Below are 20,521 nucleotides of genomic sequence, written 5' to 3'. Positions count from 1 at the left end.
ACTGAAAAAAGGCAAACCCAATTCTGGGATGTATTAAGAGAAGCACAGAGTCTAGAGCCCGTGAGGTGATTATCTCCCTCTACTCTTCCTTAGTCAGACCTCATCTGGAATACTGGGTCCAGTTCTGGGCACCCCACTTTAAACAAGAGACAGACAAACTGGAGCAAGTTCAGAGAAGAGTTACCAAGATGGTGAGCGGTCTGCAAATCATGTCCTATCAGGAACAGTTAAAGGATCTGGGAATGTTTAGCAGAAGAGAAGGCTGAGAGGAGACTTAATAGCGGTCTACAAATATCTGAAGGGCTGTCACAGTGCAGAGGGATCAGCCCTATTCTCATCTGCACAAGGAAAGACTAGAAGCAATGGGAGGAAACTGAGAGGGAGGAGACACAGATTAGATATTAGACAGTGATGGAGATCGATGAGTGGAACAGGTTACCACAGGAGGTGGGGAGTTCTCCTTCAATGGAAGTGTTCAATCAAAGGCTGGACAAATATCTGTCTGGGATGAAGCTTAAAGGGAGGAGACACAGATTAGATATAGGAAACACTCTCTGACAGTCCTGCCCCGTGTTCACGTCTGTAAAGCTATTACTATCACAGTAGTTTCTAAGTCTATTCCAGCAGCAGATCACACGGCCAATGAAGAGCAGCAACAAGCGTCTTAAAGAATGGGGACTGATGAAGGGTCACCGCCGTCTTACCCAAGTCTCAATTGTCATTCCGCAGGTTACAGCTGGCAACCAGACTCTATGCTGTATGTCTTCTGTGTGGTTGGCATTACTCCAGGGCTGGCATACAACTGTGTGCCCCGCTATGTGATTCTGATGCCCTCATCCATCTACAGATATCCTGACTTAATATTTGCTATTCACCGTTTCATTAAAACCTTCTTCACTTCTTGAACTTTCTGCTAAAGATTTTAATTCCTTCCAATTTGTAAGATCTCTGCTTGCAATGATTGGAAACCTTCTTTATTCAGAAGCTGAACACCCGTCCAAATAATCTGCTGTTCACAGAGGTGCGTCCCCACCGGGTACCAAACTGGGACGTCCCCAATAACAGAGGAACGGAAACGCTACGTATTGTCCATTTAACCCCTTAGTACTAAAGCCTGTTTTTCGCCTTAATCCACTAATTTCTCACTTTCCCTCATTATCGCATTCCCAGAGCCGTAGGTTTCTAATTTTTCCATCCATGGCCGTGAGGGCCTATTTTTTGCGGGGCAAGGTGTATTTTTAATGGCATCATTTTAGGTATATAATGCATTGTGTAACATTTATTATTATTTTTAGGGGGATTCCAAAAGAATTTGTGCCGTTTCATTGCAATGATGTTCAATATGTAGAATAATGTGATATTGCGACCCCCTGGATCGGCGCGATTCCGGCCATGCCAAGTTTAGACAGGGTTTTTTTCCTATTTTTGTACAGTAAAACCATTATGTTTTTGTGCCGTGGCGTCCCAAGAGCCGGAATGTTGTTACTTTATGCCTCCTATGAGGACCTGGTTTTTGCAGGATGAGCGCTGGTCTCTATTGTCCCATTTTTGGGAACATATAAGGCTGAATTGCGCGGATTGTCCATGGAGACTTTCTGTACGGAAATTCCGCCCACGTTTCTAATCCCGAGATTAGCCAACAAAGTGGACAGGATTTGCAAAATCTCATCCAGCCGCTGCGGCTGATCCGTTGCGGCCAAACCGCTCTGAAATTGAGATGCAGCGCGGAATTCGAGTCCGCAGCATGACAATTCCTTCCCCTTTTCCGCAGCGGCCTCTTTCCTCTCTATGGGGAGACATAGCTGCAGTGGAATGCCGACGGCGAAGTCACGCGTTTTGAAGCTGCATTTCTCCGGCGGGGATCTCGTGGGATTTCCGTTTGGTCATTCCGCGGGATTTCGGTCCCGTGTGACCCCCCCCCCCCCCCAGCCTTACAATTTTATCACTTTTTATTGCGTTTTTTTTTATAAAGGCAAAATTAACAAAATCTGCATTTCCGGCATGTTTTATTCTTTGTTTTAGCGCAGTTCCCCGTGTGGTATAAGTCACATGTTCCATTAATTCACCGCGTCAGCACCAACATGGTGATACCAAATTTCCTTTTTTGTAACTTTTCCCCTCTTTTTCAGATAATGACATTTCACTTACTGCCGGTCTAAGACGACTCAACTAACAGGTACGTGTTGATTTATGACACGCGTGTTACATGCGACACGCACACACCATTTATCGGCAATGTGAAATGCCAACGCTTACTACCGTTCCCAAAATACCGTCTCAAACCGCCGACTGGGGATATGACGATGCCCTCAACCAATCTGAAGGCTGGAAAGTAACCGATGACCGGAGATCACTTCACCGGATCCAGATAGTGATGTACAGAGGTAGCAATCGTTATCATGACTGGCACACAACTCAATATCCATTATTGTAGTACATTGTGGTTAAGGGGGGTTTCCAGGGGCTGTTTCTATTGATGACCCATCCTATCCTCTTTTCTGGTTTTAATGGGAACTTGTGGAAGGCCTCCAATTGTCCCGGATTTTGGAGGTTGTCTGAGAGGCCAGACGTATGTCCTGCTCTGTATACAGGTTGACTTCTCCTTCCGGCTCCGACCTGAGTACAGTGTGTCCAGAGCTGGAGGGAAGCAGCCAGCCTTGTATAGAGTAGTCACTGCGGCAGCGGATGAACAGCATTTCTATAGCAGGGAACGTGTTGGGGCAATGTAATTAGGGCCACAGAGGGAAGCACTATAACTTTGTGGGATTACAGAAGAGGCACTATACTTAAATGGGGGTACTGCTAGTAAGTCTGAGCCATAGAGAGGACATTACTACTTTGGGGGGCTACAGAGGGGACACTAGTGCTATGGGAGGGCACTTAGAGTTTCATTGAGGGTAGTGACAGAATACAGAGAGAAGGCTGAGAAAACCCACAGCTGTCAAGTATTCATGGCGATCTGGGCTTGGATAGAGAAGAAAAGGCATGATGCCAGTCAGTGCTGTTAGCTCCAGTGATGGCAAGTAGCGTTTCCTCTGTGATCACTATCACTGCGTACAGCTGGTATCTGACTGGTATTATTTAAAGGTATACTATTATTGCATGGGGGGGGTGAGTCGCTGAGGGGCACTACTACAGATAGTAGTAGAGCCCCTCAGTGATCCTCCTAAAAGGAGGATCACTAAGGGGTACAATGTCATCGCTGCATGCCGCACGCGTGCCTCTTACGGGTGGCACGTCGTGAATTATGGTCATGTGAGCCCAGCCTTACAATCACACATTCCAGTCCGACAACGCCTGCTAGGGGAGGGATTGTTTTGACAATAAGTGTATTTTCACTACTTGTATCTTTCCTGTAACAAGAACATCAGTTTCATTTTAGTCAGGAACGATGTATTAGGCCGGCTTCACACAGGCGGGCCGGATTCCACATTCAGGAGGCCCACAGCGGCATCCGCCTGGGAGCCCGGCCGTTGACCCGGCGTACCTGTGGTGTCTTGTAATGCGGATGGCCGCGGCGGCTTGCAGGCGTCAATTTTTTTTTCTTCCAATGTTAGTATTTGCCGCACCATCGCTTAGCGATAATGTGGGTAACCACAGCCCATGTGCAATGGAGGCCGTCCGAGCGAAGTCCGCAGCACAATAGAGCATGCTGCGATTTTTCCTCCGCTCTCTTACCGAAAAAGCGAATTTACACGCTTTGCAATGTTCGTACATTGCTGCGGATCCCACAAACGGAACGCCCGTGTGAAGCTGGCCGTAGGTCGTAAGCGAATCTTATCATACACCACAAAACCCCTAAATTAATACCAGTATGTGCCGTCCGGGCAGCACTGTAACCCTTTCCACATCCGATCTCTGCGCTGATCGTAATCACAATAAGTGCATTCAGCCCGCACTAATCTCGGCTCATTGTTCCATCTGAACGTCAAAAGGCAATGAGTTTCCGATAGCGTGAAATTACTGATAAGTGACAGTCATCCTCCACAGACGACGGGATAAAGTCTGGATGAGCTCATGACTGACAGAGGGGATACAATAATGTATGGAGGGCGGCAGACAACCACAATGACCCCAAACCGAAAGAGGACCCCACTGTGCATCATACAGGTGTATATAGCTGGGCGCAGGGGATACGGCCCATTCTAGCCACAGACCAGATGTAGAGAGACTAATAAAACACTAACGAGGTTTGGATCTGTCAGTAATGGAAATCAGATTGGCCCTGCTCCTTCCCATCCAATCCGTATAGCAGATAACAGAATGTAACAGCAGTTATATCAGAATACAGAGGAGTCCCTCCATTCGGACCTCATCATGGCCATCCCCATTCGTATGTCCGGACAGGTCAGTATTGCTAAACACTTCCATTCCTCATGTAACAACTACTCTGCAGAAGTTCCTAGGACTTTGCTTGATGCAATCCCTCAGTTATTACTCCTGGAAATGTAGGAATAAATTGATAATTGGGCGTTACAACTCCCATCTCTTGTATAAGGTGTAAGGCGTATTAAGGTGTATTAAGATACATAGTAACATAGTATGTGAGGCTGAATGAAGACAATGTCCATCTGGTTCAGCCTGTTCATAATGTTCTAACAGCGTCAGCATTGACTGGACAGTCATAGGGGAAGGAGATGTCCAGCCTGAAACCATTGAGGGCCTAGCCTCATGATAGGCCATCAATAGTAGATCAGCGTGGCTTCATGACCCAGACAGATCAACTGTTTGTTGGGTCTCTGTACTGAGCTGATTTCTATAGGAAGCAGACAGCTCCATGGTCACTGCAGTGGCCAGGCTTGGTATTGCAGGCCAAGTTCCTATTGAAGTGAATAGAAGCATGTAATATCACGCCTGGCCACTGTAGCAGTAATGGAGCTGTCTGCTTCCTACAAAAATTAGATCAATGCACAAGCACACTGGCCTGACAAACAGCTGATTTGGTAGCGGTCCAGGGTCACAGACCCACACTGCTCTACTGCTGATGGCCGATCGTGAGGCTAGTCCATGCATGGACAACCCTTTAGGACCAGCGGCTGAAAGCCAAGTCTTAATAGGATTTCAGCGGGCACAAGATGTGCATTAATATATGATGAGAAACCCTCCTCTCCGCACATCAGGCGCATCGCAGGCCCTCTGCGTGGCAGAAAAGAAATCTACACCATCCAGGAGCCGGAGCAGATCTCTAAAATAATTTAGGGCAGTTTGTGGCATAAATTATACTTAAAGGGGTTTCCGGGGAAAATACTATTGACGTCATATCCTTAGGAGAGGTCGTTAATAGTTGATTGGCCGGGGGTCCACGGGGTCCACGTTCAGAACACCGACTAATCAGCTGATTGTGCGGCCGCTGATAGTGCCGCAGATACACAGGGGTCGTAGCATAAGCAGTAGTAGTGGCCGGCGCTTGTAACTGCAGGCGCGGCTCAATTTGAGTTGAATGAGAGCTGCCCCCCTTACAAGCCCCTCCCCCTCCCAATAAGACCCCTACACTTGAAAACTGGTGTACATTAGTGCAAATTCAAAAAGTCGCCCTTTTTTTCCGACAAGCAGGGCTTGCATCCAAATTGGCAGCTTTTGTATGCCAATTTTCCCTTGATCAATCCCTCCCACAGCGCACAGAGAAAGGCGTCTTTACCTCGAAGAATGGGAACACGTAGTTGTCAGTTCATTTACACATTTCCAGGAGGAATAACAGAGTAATATAAATGTGTGGACAGTTCTAGAAGTTTGCCTCTTTTGGTTCCTTCCAGCAAGCTGTAATCTTTGACATGACTACCAATATCCATACTTCCTCGTGCGGCCGTCTTTTAACCCTTGTGTATACGGCCGACCGGCGCTCGTTTATCATACTGTCTGTATATGCTGCAGTGCGCAGAATAGGAAATGCAGCGGCGGCGAACAAGAGGCGCCGACTTCTGCCCTCTGCGGTGCTACAATATGAGGACTTTCATGGGGAATAATCTCTGATAATGTCAGTGGGGGGGGATTCATGAATGGAAGGAAACGTGTTCTGTAAATAAAGAGAGGGGAGTGAAGACCGGACCCTCATATACTGATAGGTGGAGGGGGTGGGGAGCGCCACGACAACGCGGGGGTGCCTTGTGCATCACTTCCGAGCGTCACTTCTTGATGAGGAAACACAGTTTTCAGTATCGGAATCTCGCATGCAGTTTGCCCCCACTGACCGGGTAAATTCCACATGCAATCCGCGCCGAGAACCGAAGCTGAAAGACGCGGATTTAGATTTTTTTTTCTTTTAAAGGTGGAATTTGCCACAGAAAATTCTGTTGTGAAACCGTGACCCTCGGGGCGTTACTGCGGTGTTTGTAGGAAGTCCAGCTGTAGACCCCACGTCTTGTGAAGCGGTTTTTGGCGCGGACGTACATGCAGACTTAGTCCTCCAAGCAAAATCCGCATGTGGAATCCTGATGCGTTTCGCTCATTTCCGTGTCAAGCGGTGGCGTCACTTATTGACGGAACATGCCATTTTCCACCTCACATTTCCACATATGGATTTTACCCATCGCCAGGGCTAAATCCGTGTGCAGATCCGCGCCAAAAACTATTGCAGGGCGATTTTGATGCAGTTTTTAGAGGCAGAGGTCAAACAAAAAATTCCATGGCAAACTCCATCATGAGAGCGCAGCGCACGGGTGTAGTTACACGGGCGAGCGCAACATCACACCGAGGAACTGAGACCGATATCGCGGGCCTGCGGCTTCCCCTGCGACTGCGACGCCCTTTGCTAGAATAACCCATTAATTTCCGCACAGGATTGTTAGGCCTGTGAAAAGTGCACGTGTTTTCAATAGAAGAAAAAAAATAATCCCACTTGGATGAAAGTCGCCTCTGCGTGCGAATACGATTTATTTTATTTTTCCTCCTCTCACGGGAAATAATGGGCAATATCTCCCCAAGAAATGGGACCTGCTGCGGCGATTCGCTGCGTCATCCGTATGAACGGCCCACTGTGAATAATGGGTGCCATTTTCAAATTTGTGCGCCTCGCGAAGTGATAAAAATCACCAGTGTAAATACACCCTCAGTCACACGGGCGCCGCTCCACCCGCGTTCCTGGACGATAAAATGGCTGCACCGCGTGCGGACGATTCTGCATTGCCGGCCATATGTTCTTTTTTCCGGCCGGTGCGGAGATACGTCCTCACCTGCAGTGCGGCTGTTTTATCGGCCAGAAACACAGGCGGATCGGCGACCATGGGACTGAGCCCTGAAAGAAAATCTGTGCTGGTTGCCTTTAGCAGCCAATCACAGCGCAGCTTTCACTTCACCACAGCATTTAAAGAAATGAAAGCTGCGCTGTGATTGGTTGTTATGGGCAGCACAGACCGGTCCGTGCCCCTTATGTATGCGCTACATAAACGAGTACAATAAATACACTTAGTACATTCATAGCAAATAATTAGCGCCATAAATGTGTCAGAACGTCGCAGACGCTTCTCCGCTGACCAAAAAAACAGTAAAGGAAAAATGCAAAGATTTGGACCGAAAGGTTTCACCGTTAATAAAACCAGAAAAAGCAGAAAAAAGCAGAAAAAGACAGTGGGGCAGATTCACCAAAACTGCCTAAAAGAGACACCATCTTTGCTGCCCATAACAACCAATCGGAGCGCAGCTTTTATTTTACCTCACCAGTATCAGAAATAAAAGCCAAGCGCTGATTGGTTGCTATGGGCAACACAGAGAGTTACTGTTTTAGATAGTTTTGATAAATGAGGTCCAATGTGTAATTCTGGTAAGAGACATCAGTGATTACTTGACTTTTGGACACCATTCAAAGAGGAAAACAATAGGTCTGAAGCAGAACAGCCATGTTGACTTCCTCTCGCAGGGTCGTCCTGTGCGCGGCGGGCACCTGCACAGATTAATAAGACTTCCTTCCTGGATTTCCCTTTGATCCCTGTAAGGACTATAGGGACGGTCTCACTGACTGACATACGTATTCCCCGGGGGTCCGCCGCGCACGTCGTGGGGCCCTCATACACAAAATGATTCATGTTCAATTGTTGGATGGCGAGAATGTTTAGTATTAATGCGGCCAACGATTGAACGACGAACAAGAATTCATTCACTCCTCATTCATTCTATACAGGCACAGGATAATCGTTGCGTGTGAACGGCGATCGGTTACTCATTAACACTGACTGGTACAGCGGATGCAAACGACTAAACGAACGGCAAACGCAATTTTGAACAATTTACCTGCCTGTATAAACAGGCTGCGCAAGCGAACTCGGTCATCGGTCGCTCGTGAGAACCATTTATCGTTTAGTATAAAAGGGGTTCTAGATTCCGCTGTATCGCGCGGGAGCCCGCAGCGGATCCGGCTGTGACCCCGACTAGCATCCCTGCGTACCTTCCTTCCCTGTACTGCTGGTGACCGCGGACGCTCGCTATCGCTAGGCGATGAAGCAGGAACCTGAGACCTATTCACAATGTCAATTGCAGACGGGCTGCGGGTCGGACGGCCCCCACTGATTTTAATGGAGGTCGTCCGCGCAGAGTCCGCAGCAAAATAGAGCATGCTGCGATTTTTCACAATTTGTTTCCGCGAGTGTGAAGGAAAGGCAAAGTACACACCTTCCAATGCATGCCATTTGTTGCGGATTCTCCGTGCAGACGCCGGCCGCTGATTCCGCAATGGTAACCCGGTGTTGTGAGACAGGCCTAAGGCCCACCCGTATCCATGTAGTCGAGGGTCTCCTTCACATGACGCACGACACGCAGACTGTCATTTACAATACAATGCCTTGTATGTAGTCCGCCCTTTATGCAATTTTGTCCCGTAATAACGCTGCATATTACATGGACTGAAAACGCCCGTATGAACAACCACAAGAATGGTGGTTTTTTTTCTTTTTTTAAACCCATTCGCTTTCTTATTGTACATCGCTTCGAAATTTCGGCATGAAATCTGCAGCCGAACTTCCACGCCGCGGGAAGTCAGCCGCATGTTTTTGCTCTAATGATCTGAACGTGAAGCGCTCATTCTCTGCTCCGCTCAGAGGGGGACGTAAAAGACGGCCTTTACAGATGGTAATTAGCGCTAATGTGATTCGTAGAACTGTCATATTAGCGGCTTAATATAACGACAGGCAAGTTCAGTACTGAAATCCCACTAAATAAGCGCCATGTTTCATCATCATTAGCGGCATCGCCCACAACAGATTATGACGAGACCCGCTATACCTAAATCTTTCTCAAACACTAAACAGAGGCATTTACCAAAGTCGTTGCCCCAGAACTCAGGAGTTAGAGGGCCTGTTGATAGGTCGTCAATATTAAGGCTGTCATTACTCAAGTGCCGTTAACACTCATGTAATAGCGCCAATTGCTGGGCTGCAGCTCTACTTGCAGGGTCAGCCCAGCAATTGCTGGGAAAACGAGAGCGATAGCGGACGCTGTTAGCGCTCATGTGATTGCAGCCTCCAAGGTCTCGGACAACCCCTTTAAGGCGGTTGTAACAGGAGATGCAAGTTAATCCCCATCCACATCATAGGGGATAACTTCCTGATTGGTGGGGGTCTCACAACTGAAACACCCGCCGATCTCAAGAACAAGGGACCTGTGTGGCTTCTCCCAGCCATGGTGACATCAGAAGGAATGGAGCGCTAGCTGAGCATGCACGGTCGGCGCTCCAGTAATTACAATGGGGCTGACGGAAATACCCAAGCGCTTGCCAGTCGCCTATCTCCAGCAGTCACATTGAAAATGAATGGAGCGCCAGTGCGATTGTGTAACCAGCGCTTCATTCCTCCTCACATAGGGGTGCAGTTAAGAGGACAGATGTCATGGGACCACCATTTTCAAGGGTCGGTGGGGGTCTCACAGGATGTTCCGTAAGGGTTCACTTACTTCATCTGCCCCTGTATATACCACAACAGGGTATAAACTGAACCACACGTGCATAAGGATGCAGTGATGAGCCGCGTAATCCCATATTTACCTGACTAGTCGTCACTGTGGGCACTGCCAACTTTCTGCTGTGATTGCCAACAAAAACTAGTAGTAGCAAACGACTCATCTGCCACGTGTGTACATATATGGGCCATTACATATCATATGACCTACTGCCGCTAACATCATATCACACAACAACCAGAACTCAACATTCATTAACAGGTTCTGACCAAAATGAATTTGATAATTCTCATCTCTTGCACAATCTAAGTAGTCAGAAAATCACATCCAAGTGGCGGTAATATAGATTTGCATCCATGGTATTTAGCTAGTAATGCAGCATGCTTGAGACTAAGGCTACACGGAGACTGAAGTCAGTCCGTCATGGAAAAGGACTTGAGGTTTTAGCCAACTATAAGCTTAAAGGGGTTGTCCCGCGGCAGCAAGTGGGTCTATACACTTCTGTATGGCCATATTAATGCACTTTGTAATGTACATCGTGCATTAATTATGAGCCATACAGAAGTTATAAAAAGTTTTTTACTTACCTGCTCCGTTGCTGGCGTCCTCGTTCCTATGGAGCCGACTAATTTTCGCCCTCCGATGGCCAAATTAGCCGCGCTTGCGCAGTCCGGGTCTTCTGCTGTTCTCTATAGGGCTCCGTGTAGCTCCGCCCCGTCACGTGCCGATTCCAGCCAATCAGGAGGCTGGAATCGGCAATGGACCGCACAGAAGAGCTGCGGTCCACGGAGGTAGAGGATCCCGGCGGCCATCTTCACCGGTAAGTATAGAAGTCACCGGAGCGCCGGGATTCAGGTAAGCGCTGTGCTGTTCTTTTTTTCAGTCCCTGCATCGGGGTTGTCTCGCGCCGAGCGGGGGGGGTTGAAAAAAAAAACCCGTTTCGGCGCGGGACAACCCCTTTAACTGGAGCAACCAGCATCAGGCAGCTGCTGCCAAGGCAAATAGGATCATGGGGGCATCAGAAGAGGTCTAGGGGCGAATGTTCAGAACATTGTTCTTCCCCTCAACAAGTCACTGGTCAGACCACACATGGAATATTGGGGACAGTTTGGGGCACCGGTACTCTGGAAGGACATATCAGAGCTAGAGCAGGTACAAAGGGGGCAACTAAAGCAATAAATGGAATAGGCGGACTACAAAACCCAGAAAGGTTATTTAGCTTAGAAAAAAAACCGGCTAGTGGCGACCTAATAACTATGTATAATGTATCAGGATCAGTACAGAGATCTCTCCCATCATCTATTATACCCAGGATTGTAACAAGGGGGCGCTCTAATAACTATGTATAGATATATCAGGGGTCAGTACAGAGATCTCTCCCATCATTTATTATACCCAGGATTGTAACAAGGGGGCGCTCTAATAACTATGTATAGATATATCAGGGGCAGTACAAAGATCTCTCCCATCATCTATATATACCCAGGACTATAACAAGGGGGCGCTCTAATAACTATGTATAGATATATCAGGGTTAGTCCAGAGATCTCTCCCATCATCTATTATACCCAGGACTGTAACAAGGGGGCGCTCTAATAACTATGTATAGATATAGCAGGGGACAGTACAGAGATCTCTCCCATCATCTATTATACCCAGGATTGTAACAAGGGGGCGCTCTAATAACTATGTACAGATATATCAGGGTCAGTACAGAGATCTCTCCCATCATTTATTATACCCAGGATTGTAACAAGGGGGCGCTCTAATAACTATGTATAGATATATCAGGGGTCAGTACAGAGATCTCTCCCATCATCTATTATACCCAGGACTGTAACAAGGGGGTGCTCTAATAACTATGTATAGATATATCAGGGGTCAGTACAGAGATCTCTCCCATCATCTATTATACCCAGGATTGTAACAAGGGGGCGCTCTAATAACTATGTATAGATATATCAGGGGTCAGTACAGAGATCTCTCCCATCATCTATTATACCCAGGACTATAACAAGGGGGCGCTCTAATAACTATGTATAGATATATCAGGGTTAGTCCAGAGATCTCTCCCATCATCTATTATACCCAGGACTGTAACAAGGGGGCGCTCTAATAACTATGTATAGATATAGCAGGGGACAGTACAGAGATCTCTCCCATCATCTATTATACCCAGGATTGTAACAAGGGGGCGCTCTAATAACTATGTACAGATATATCAGGGTCAGTACAGAGATCTCTCCCATCATTTATTATACCCAGGATTGTAACAAGGGGGCGCTCTAATAACTATGTATAGATATATCAGGGGCAGTACAAAGATCTCTCCCATCATCTATATATACCCAGGACTGTAACAAGGGGGCGCTCTAATAACTATGTATAGATATATCAGGGTTAGTCCAGAGATCTCTCCCATCATCTATTATACCCAGGACTGTAACAAGGGGGCGCTCTAATAACTATGTATAGATATATCAGGGTCAGTACAGAGATCTCTCCCATCATCTATTATACCCAGGACTGTAACAAGGGGGCGCTCCAATAGCTATGTATATCAGAGGTCGGTACAGAGATCTCTCCCATCATCTATTATACCCAGGACTGTAACAAGGGGGCGCTCTAATAACTATGTATAGATATATCAGGGTCAGTACAGAGATCTCTCCCATCATCTATTATACCCAGGACTGTAACAAGGGGGCGCTCTAATAACTATGTATAGATATATCAGGGTCAGTACAGAGATCTCTCCCATCATCTATTATACCCAGGACTGTAACAAGGGGGCGCTCTAATAACTATGTATAGATATATCAGGGGTCAGTGCAGAGATCTCTTCCATCATCTATTATACCCGGGACTGTAAAAAGGGGGTGCTCTAATAACTATGTAAAGATATATTAGGGGTCAATATAGAGATCTTTCCATCATCTATTATACCCAGGACTGTAACAAGGGGGCGCTCTAATAACTATGTATAGATATATCAGGGGTCAATATAGAGATCTCCCCCATCATCTATTTATACGCAGGGCTGCGACAGTAAAAAGGGGGTGCCCTTTATGTCGAGAGGAAAGAAGGTTTCTACACAACATAGAAGGGGATTCTTTACTGTAAGAGCAGTGAAACTATTGAACTCTCTGCCTGAGGATGTGGTGATGGTGAACCCGATAAGAGAGTACAAGAGGGACCTCAACACCTCTCTTGGGCGATACAATATTCCATGTTATATCACTGATCACTTCAGAAGGGTCGGTGATCCGGGGATTATTCTGATTGCCAGGTTGGAGTCGCTAGAGGAATTGTGTCCCCTAAAATGAGGAAAATTGGCCTCTACCTCATGTTTTTTGGGGGTTTTGCCTTCCTCTGGTTCAGCACTGGGGGGTAATAGGCTGAACTGGAGGTGTCTTTTTTCAGCCTAACATTATGAAATATGTTACTTTGTGGCCAACGAAGGCAGTGCAGCCCTGCAACCTCCCAATGTAACAGAACTCAATGTGGTCACGTTACAACCATCATGTTACCGCAGACCTCCGAGAATCCAGCCCTATGAGTAGTATGGAGTATGTACGGCCGGCACATTCACAGCCCAGGCACACGCTGGCCCCGGCGCAGCAATAAAACAGCACTGAGAAGGAAGCCGACCGCTCGCCGTCAGCTGCAAACCGTTTACGGTTTTTTAAAAAAGAGTAAATAAAGGTAAGCGAGCGATACGGACAAATGCGTCCCTTACTACAAGACGATGCTGGTCTGGTTATCGGTGTAGCATCAGACCCCGGTAATATGTCACAGCTCCTATGGGATTAGATGGGGTCAGATTACAGCTCAGGAGGACAGGACATCTCTATCCATACGGTGGGCACCTATATACACAGCAAAGCAAAAACGTCACACACGTCTCAGAATCATGAAAAATGCCGACCTTATACACCAAAAAGGCAAATACTAGCAGGCGCTCCTGCACTTAGCTCCATACCGCACGTTGCCATCACACGGTGCCCATGAATGCCAGCCGGGTTATTCTGGACCTTCATACGTCTACGGTCTCACAGATGGCTAGGTCTATTGGAAGGCATATTATACAGGTAGTCTCTTTTGCACGTACTGTGGGTAAAGCCGTGTGTCACGTTGTGCTCCTGGGACCTGTAGTTCCATGGGTTTCCAGAAGCAAACGGCTGCAGGTGTGGTTGATGTAGCTGTGGAGTTCTCCCGCCAGCCAATCACCTGGGGTCTGCATATATAAATAACAGCCCTTCTTGCCAGAGACTGACGGTCATTGTCCAATCCTCATCCTTCCCTCGCAAAACGCTGCTGTTTGAGGCATTCTCTCACACGCTCCCTGAAGATGGTGAACAATGTCTTGTTCAGTGGCTGCCCGTAGGTGTGCAGCAAACTTGATTAAAGTTGGCTGAACCTGCTAGCTATGGCAGAATAATGTGTACCAGAGACCCCGACTGTCGACTTGAGAGCAGAATAAAGAAGGCTTGGACATGTTGGATTTCAATGAGGGACTCTCTTCCTTTAAAATTCCCTGCCCACTGTCTGATGTGTATGACAAAAGACATCAGGAGTAGAGGAGAGCTACTGAAATGACATCTCCACTGCTCAGTCTGGCTGTACGTTGTCCTACATGATGATGTTATGTCTCTTTGTGCTACACATAGTAACAGCAGAATATGCAGCAGATGTCACAGTTAAGAAGGATTGGCCATGTTGGATTACAATGACGATCCTTTTTTTTCCAGGGAGGTAAAGCGCTATCAGGTGTCTGGTTGCAAATTATTCCCGCATTTCCAGGTGTACAGGATATGTTCATGGTGATTTCAGGTGAAATAGCTGAAGGTCAAAGGAGTGTTTGATCGACAGTTAACCCGGACGTATTAGAAGATAAAGCTAATGTCAAAAGACCATTATCCTCAGAAGAGCTGAAGCGAAAGGAGGAAGAAAGCGACCAGGAAGAAGACGATCAATACAATACTGTGTCTATTAACGGAGTTTCCCAATGTATAATGTTAATAAAGCTGTTTGGCCCAGAACCTTGAGATGTGTATACAGCGTGTGTATATACTGCCCGGGGCGGAGACAAGCGGAGGATAGAGAAGAGTCAGAACATTTTACACCAAAGACACCAAGATATATACTAACACTTCTATGGAGGTCTCTGACCCGCACCATGGGAGGCGCACCTGGGTGATTAATTATCGTCTGGTGTAAACAGGCAAGCGTTTTCTTTCATCAATTAGCCAACCACTTTGCAGGGAGGTTTGCACTTATTTGCCTTGCGCCTCCCAACAAAACCAATTGGTGCCCACCCTCTTTGGAAGTTTGCCCTCCCAGGTAACGCTCATTGGTTCCTGAAAAGACAAATGCGTGCGAGTGATCGTCGACTCAGCAGTCCCTGACAGTCTTCAAAAGGTAACTCACTACTGCCGCCTCTGGCTGGTTTTGGTCAAGCAACAGACCACAGAAGCGAGTGTTCACTCGAAGAGCACTCACATGTATTTATGTGCATTCAATGGACTGGGCAACCAATGAGGACATAATGAGGACAGACTGAGGACATAATGAGGACATAATGAGGACAGACTGAGGACAGGCCGAAATCTCCCCGAACTAGCCGGCAAATTATAGTTTGCCCTTTGTAAACAATTTGTTCAGTCACTGCAAAATGGAACAAGTAAAAGCAGACAAACAACAGTCATCTGTAAGCCGTGGCGACTATTCGGAGAGGCTAGTCAGACAATAGTCGCCCTGTACAAAGTCACCAATCCTGTTTTTGTGCACAAGAATGCCCAGCAGTTATTGGGCGATTGTTAATGGTGCAGCCGGGCGATGCTACAAGGATCGGTTTATCTGTGTAACACACATATATATATATATATATATATATCCGTGTTCTTGCCTATATTCAGGGCGTTGAATCGAAATACGGCAACCAAAATTGTCTGTCAGGCAACATAATTAAGTTATAGACCTCATAAGAAAGGATATTCAATATTGTAGTATATTGACCATTAAAGCCTCATTTATCAGAATTGTCCACCAGTACCTCCCGGAGGGGGAGGGGACTCATCAGATGGGCACGGCGACAGATTTTCCCAGGACATACATGCAACTAAAAAACCAGTATGAGAGATCGGTCATCCGGGATTATTCTGACAGATTGGAGTCACAAAGGAATTCTTCCCTTAAATAAGGAAATTTGGCCTCTACCTTATTAGGGGTTTCTTGCCTTCCTCTGGATTAACACTTGGAGAGGGGGTGGGGGGGTGATAGGCTGAACCGGGTGGACGTATGCCTTTTTTAGGCCTACCATACTATGTAACTATGAAGATCCCTGCGATCCCGGGTGATTACTGTCGGAATATTCCAAGGAAAAACCCTGACGGGCGGAAAAGGAGGAAGTGATTGTCATGCCATTTATGGAGGTTATTACACTTCTGCCACCTGACGATCTCACGTTCTGCTTATAAAGGCCCTTTTACACGAAACGATTCAAAAAATCATTGAAATAAGCGAAAATGAACGATAATACATCACACACTGTTCATTTTGGGCAGGCATAAAGATTTACGCCATTTAAATTTTGTTCCGTCTAAACGACCGCCGTCCCGTCATTCAGAGAGTGGAAGGGGGGTGATTGTTTGTCAGAGCGTAGTGTTGTGCACCACGAAATGCTTTGAGATAGGCCGGCTGCACACGGAGTTCGGAGCAGACATCTGTCTCTGCAGCAAATACTCCCCATAGCATGCATTGGAAAAGCGCTTTTTCCTCTACAACACGGGCAGAAACCAATTGCTCGCAGAGGAAAAATCACAGCATGCTCTATTTTTGTGCGCGCTCCGCACGAACGGCTTCCATTAAACTCAATGGAAGCCGTCCAACTCACGGCCCTTCCACAATGACATTGTGGAAAAGTAGCGGGTACCCGCGTCATCACCTAGCGACAAAGCGTGAAAAGCAGGGATTTAGGGAAAAAAATCTGTACTACGCATGTCCGACGGCAAGCCGTGTGAACAATCGGAAGTACAGATGAAGATACATAAAGGCGCGGACGCCGGCCGGGCACAGAGTGGGATTCAGCGGCAGGCTCCCACATGCGGAATCCGACCGTCGTGTGCAGCCGGCCATGGGCGAGTTTGTAACGCTCTCACAAAGTGCTATACTACCAGATCAGCTGTTAAAGCATTGAATGATGACCTGCGCCAAAGTATGCAACCCTACTCAGGATGTACTGCTTAGAAGCAGATTTATAAAGCCTATTTAACTGCGATTATATCTGCACTTCTTAATTCTACCGTAAAGGCGATGCAAGAGTGCAATGCAAGAGTGCGTGGGAGCGCAGAATTATGAAATCAATCATTTTCAATGCTTTCATTCCCATTTGCAACATTTTCATTCATGCGATGTAAAAAAATAAAATCATAGTATGTTCTATCTTTTTGCATTTTGCGATTTTTATTTTTGCCGCCCATAGGGATGCATTAGCGTCCGCAGGACAACAAAGAGCATGCTCCATCTTCCTGCAGGGGTGGCCGTCTGATCCTTGGGGAAAGCAGGAGATTTCGAGAGAAAAAAAAAAAAGAGCACTGCGCATGCACTGGGCACATCAGCCGGCGCCCCGGACACTTCCGCTGTGCTGAAGAAAAAAGATCCGGCCGCAACACAGGACATCCACGCTGCATCCGGAGAGGTGAGAAAATGCATTTTCCTCTCCGTGTCCGCGGGCACGCTGTGGGATTCAGCAGTGGAATCTGTGCCTGCAAGTGGACACGGGGCCTTAAACTCTGAGCACAAGTTGGAATCGGCACCCAAAACTGTAAGAAACACAACATTTGTGTCCAGAAAAATGTAAAAGCGTTTAGTTTTTTTTAACCCAGTGCTGTCGTCCTTGGGCGGCCAGCTTTAGCGCTATGAATGGCGCGGTGTCATTGTTCTAATGTACGTGCGTTCCCAGGTTTGCAGCAGCAGGAAATGAACGGCTCGGGCACAGCGATACGTTCTGCAAGTGATGATCTGTACGGCGTTTGCGTGTGTCGGATTGTGGAGTGTTGGGGTACTCCGTACGTACAGTTATGGGGGGCCGCAGGAACATGGGAAGGTCACTGCAGTTTTCTCACATACAGTTATTTATTAACTAGTAACACAAGAAGATACATTGTAACAACTGAGGTTCCATGGAAAAACACAGCCAGAATATTCTAAGACCCTCACAATCCTTTATGGCCGTACACAAGACCCCCTTAGGGGGCTCAGCAATAACTTTTCAGTTACCCTCTGGTAACAATGACTATGGGTAATTATTGGTGGCATGGCCAGCTTGGCACACTGCATGCAGTGTAAATATACTGGCGGCAGGTATATAACATGGATGTATTGTACAGTGACCCCAGTGCGCGGAGGATACTGGAATGGGACTTGTAAACTGAGTGCCGGAGTGAGACCGCTGCTGGTGGGAAGCAAGGGGTACAATAGACAGATGCCCCGATCCTAAACAAACCAGATATGGCATGTAGTGGCACTGCACAGCGCGCTGAGACACTGCTTGTAGTGGATATGATTTGCGCACACTGGCGTGTCGCCACAAGCAGAGACGACTCCTAAATAACTGGACTGGTTATTGCTTGCAGTGTAATTCTTGGTAGATGGCGGATATATGGCGGCGCTCACAGATGGATACTATATGACTTGTAAATGCAGTGCACGGCCTGGATGTCTGGGCAAAAGGCTTCTAATATAAACACTGGTGCCCGGGCACGTGCAGTGTGGATGAACTGGGTGCAGCACCTTCTGTAAATGCACTGGTATGTGGCATGCAGGTGACCCGTGTGCACTGGTATAAGGCAGTGATTGGTATAGGTCATGGAGAAAATACCCGCTGTGTTCTGGTATGTTATGCAGTAAATGACCGCTGTGGCGTGCAGCAGATGACTGGGATATAGCATGCAGTGACTGGGATATGGCGTGCAGAAGATGATAGGTATATGAAGTGCAGTGAATGACTGGTATATGGCATGCAGTGGCCGGTATACGGCGTGCAGTGACCGGTATACAGCATTCAGTGACCGGTATATGGCGTGCAGTGGCAGGTACATTGCGTGCAGTGACTGGCATACAGCATGCAGTGGCCGGTATATGGCGTGCAGTGACCAGTATACAGCATTCAGTGGCCGGTATGTGACATGCAGTGGCCGGTATATGACATGCAGTGACCGGTATATGACATGCAGTGACCGGTATATGACATGCAGTGACCGGTATATGACATGCAGTGACCGGTATACAGCATTCAGTGGCCGGTATGTGACATGCAGTGGCCGGTATGTGACATGCAGTGGCCGGTATACAGCATTCAGTGGCCGGTATGTGACATGCAGTGGCCGGTATGTGACATGCAGTGGCCGGTATACGACATGCAGTGGCCGGTATGTGACCTGCAGTGGCCGGTATGTGACCTGCAGTGGCCGGTATGTGACATGCAGTGACCGGGCTCTGTGACCTGCAGTGTAATACCCCGGCGCAGTGACTGGCATACAGCATTCAGTACCCGGTATATGGCGTGCAGTGGCCGGTATATGACATGCAGTGGCCGGTATACAGCATTCAGTACCCGGTATATGGCGTGCAGTGGCCGGTATGTGACCTGCAGTGTAATACCCCGGCGCAGTGATGACTCTGCAGGCAGCCATGTGTCCCACTCACCGGGTTGGCGGTGGCCGCCGCAGTCTCCTCGGTGTCGGACAGGGAGGGTGACGGTCCGTACACGGAGCTCCGTCTCCGCAGGGTCAGGCCGCTCCTCAGCAGGGCCGGCAGCTCCCTCAGCTTGTGCTTCAGCTGCACCTGCTGCTCTCGGACGCTCTTGCTGCGGCTCAGGCCGGCCGTGCTCCCCCCGCTGCTGCTCTCTGAGGTGGGCTGCATCTTCCTCCTCACCTGCCCCACAGTCATGGTGCTGCCCCCGGGCGCCGCAGGGCCGGCATGGTCCTCCTCTGCAGGCAGCAGCTCGGTGTGAGGAGCCCCGGACTGCGTCTAGTGAGAGCCGAGGCTCCGTGTCACCCTGTCACTGCCGGAGGGCTGACGGCGGCTCCTCCCACAGCAGAGGCGGCCGGGCGACTAAGGGTTACTCAATGTAAACGGCGGGGAGGGCAGAGTGTGGTGAGAGGGCACAGCATGGCAGAGGTGGCACATTACATGACCGCACTGCCGAGGGTGTGAGGAAGGTGCCATACACGGGCTCCCCGGCAGCTCGGAGCTCCGCAGTGACAGGAGGAGGCGGCAGCAGCGCGGCTGTCGGGTGTCACTGTGTGTGAGAGAGAGAGAGAGAGAGAGAGAGAGAGAGAGCTGTGCCGAGTGTGTGAGAGAGAGCTGTGCCGAGTGTCACTGTGTGAGAGCTGTGCCGTCTGTAAAAGAGAGAGCTGTGCCGAGTGTGAGAGAGAGAGAGCTGTGCCGAGTGTCACTGTGTGAGAGCTGTGCCGTCTGTAAGAGAGAGAGCTGTGCCGAGTGTCACTGTGTGAGAGCTGTGCCGTCTGTGAGAGAGAGCTGTGCCGAGTGTGAGAGAGAGCTGTGCCGAGTGTGAGAGAGAGCTGTGCCGTGTGTGAGAGCTGTGCCGTCTGTGAAAGAGAGCTGTGCCGAGTGT

General features: G+C 48.2%; 1 protein-coding gene across 1 annotated transcript in view; it reads right to left on the bottom strand.

Annotated features, from left to right (window-relative positions):
* RAPGEF5 (Rap guanine nucleotide exchange factor 5) overlaps positions 1–20,143 on the bottom strand; it is a 267,845-nt gene extending 247,702 nt beyond the window's left edge. Inside the window, exon 1 of the mRNA XM_066584672.1 lies at positions 19,591–20,143. Within this exon, the coding sequence (XP_066440769.1) occupies positions 19,591–19,833 (243 nt within the window). The 5' untranslated portion in view covers positions 19,834–20,143. The remainder of the gene's footprint in view (positions 1–19,590) is intronic.
* Between the last annotated feature and the right edge of the window lie 378 nt (positions 20,144–20,521).

This window comes from Eleutherodactylus coqui, chromosome 12, assembly GCF_035609145.1.
Source record: "Eleutherodactylus coqui strain aEleCoq1 chromosome 12, aEleCoq1.hap1, whole genome shotgun sequence".
NCBI classification, from domain to species: domain Eukaryota; kingdom Metazoa; phylum Chordata; class Amphibia; order Anura; family Eleutherodactylidae; genus Eleutherodactylus; species Eleutherodactylus coqui.
Note: the sequence above shows the minus strand (reverse complement) of the source record. Positions and strands in the feature narration are given on the sequence as shown.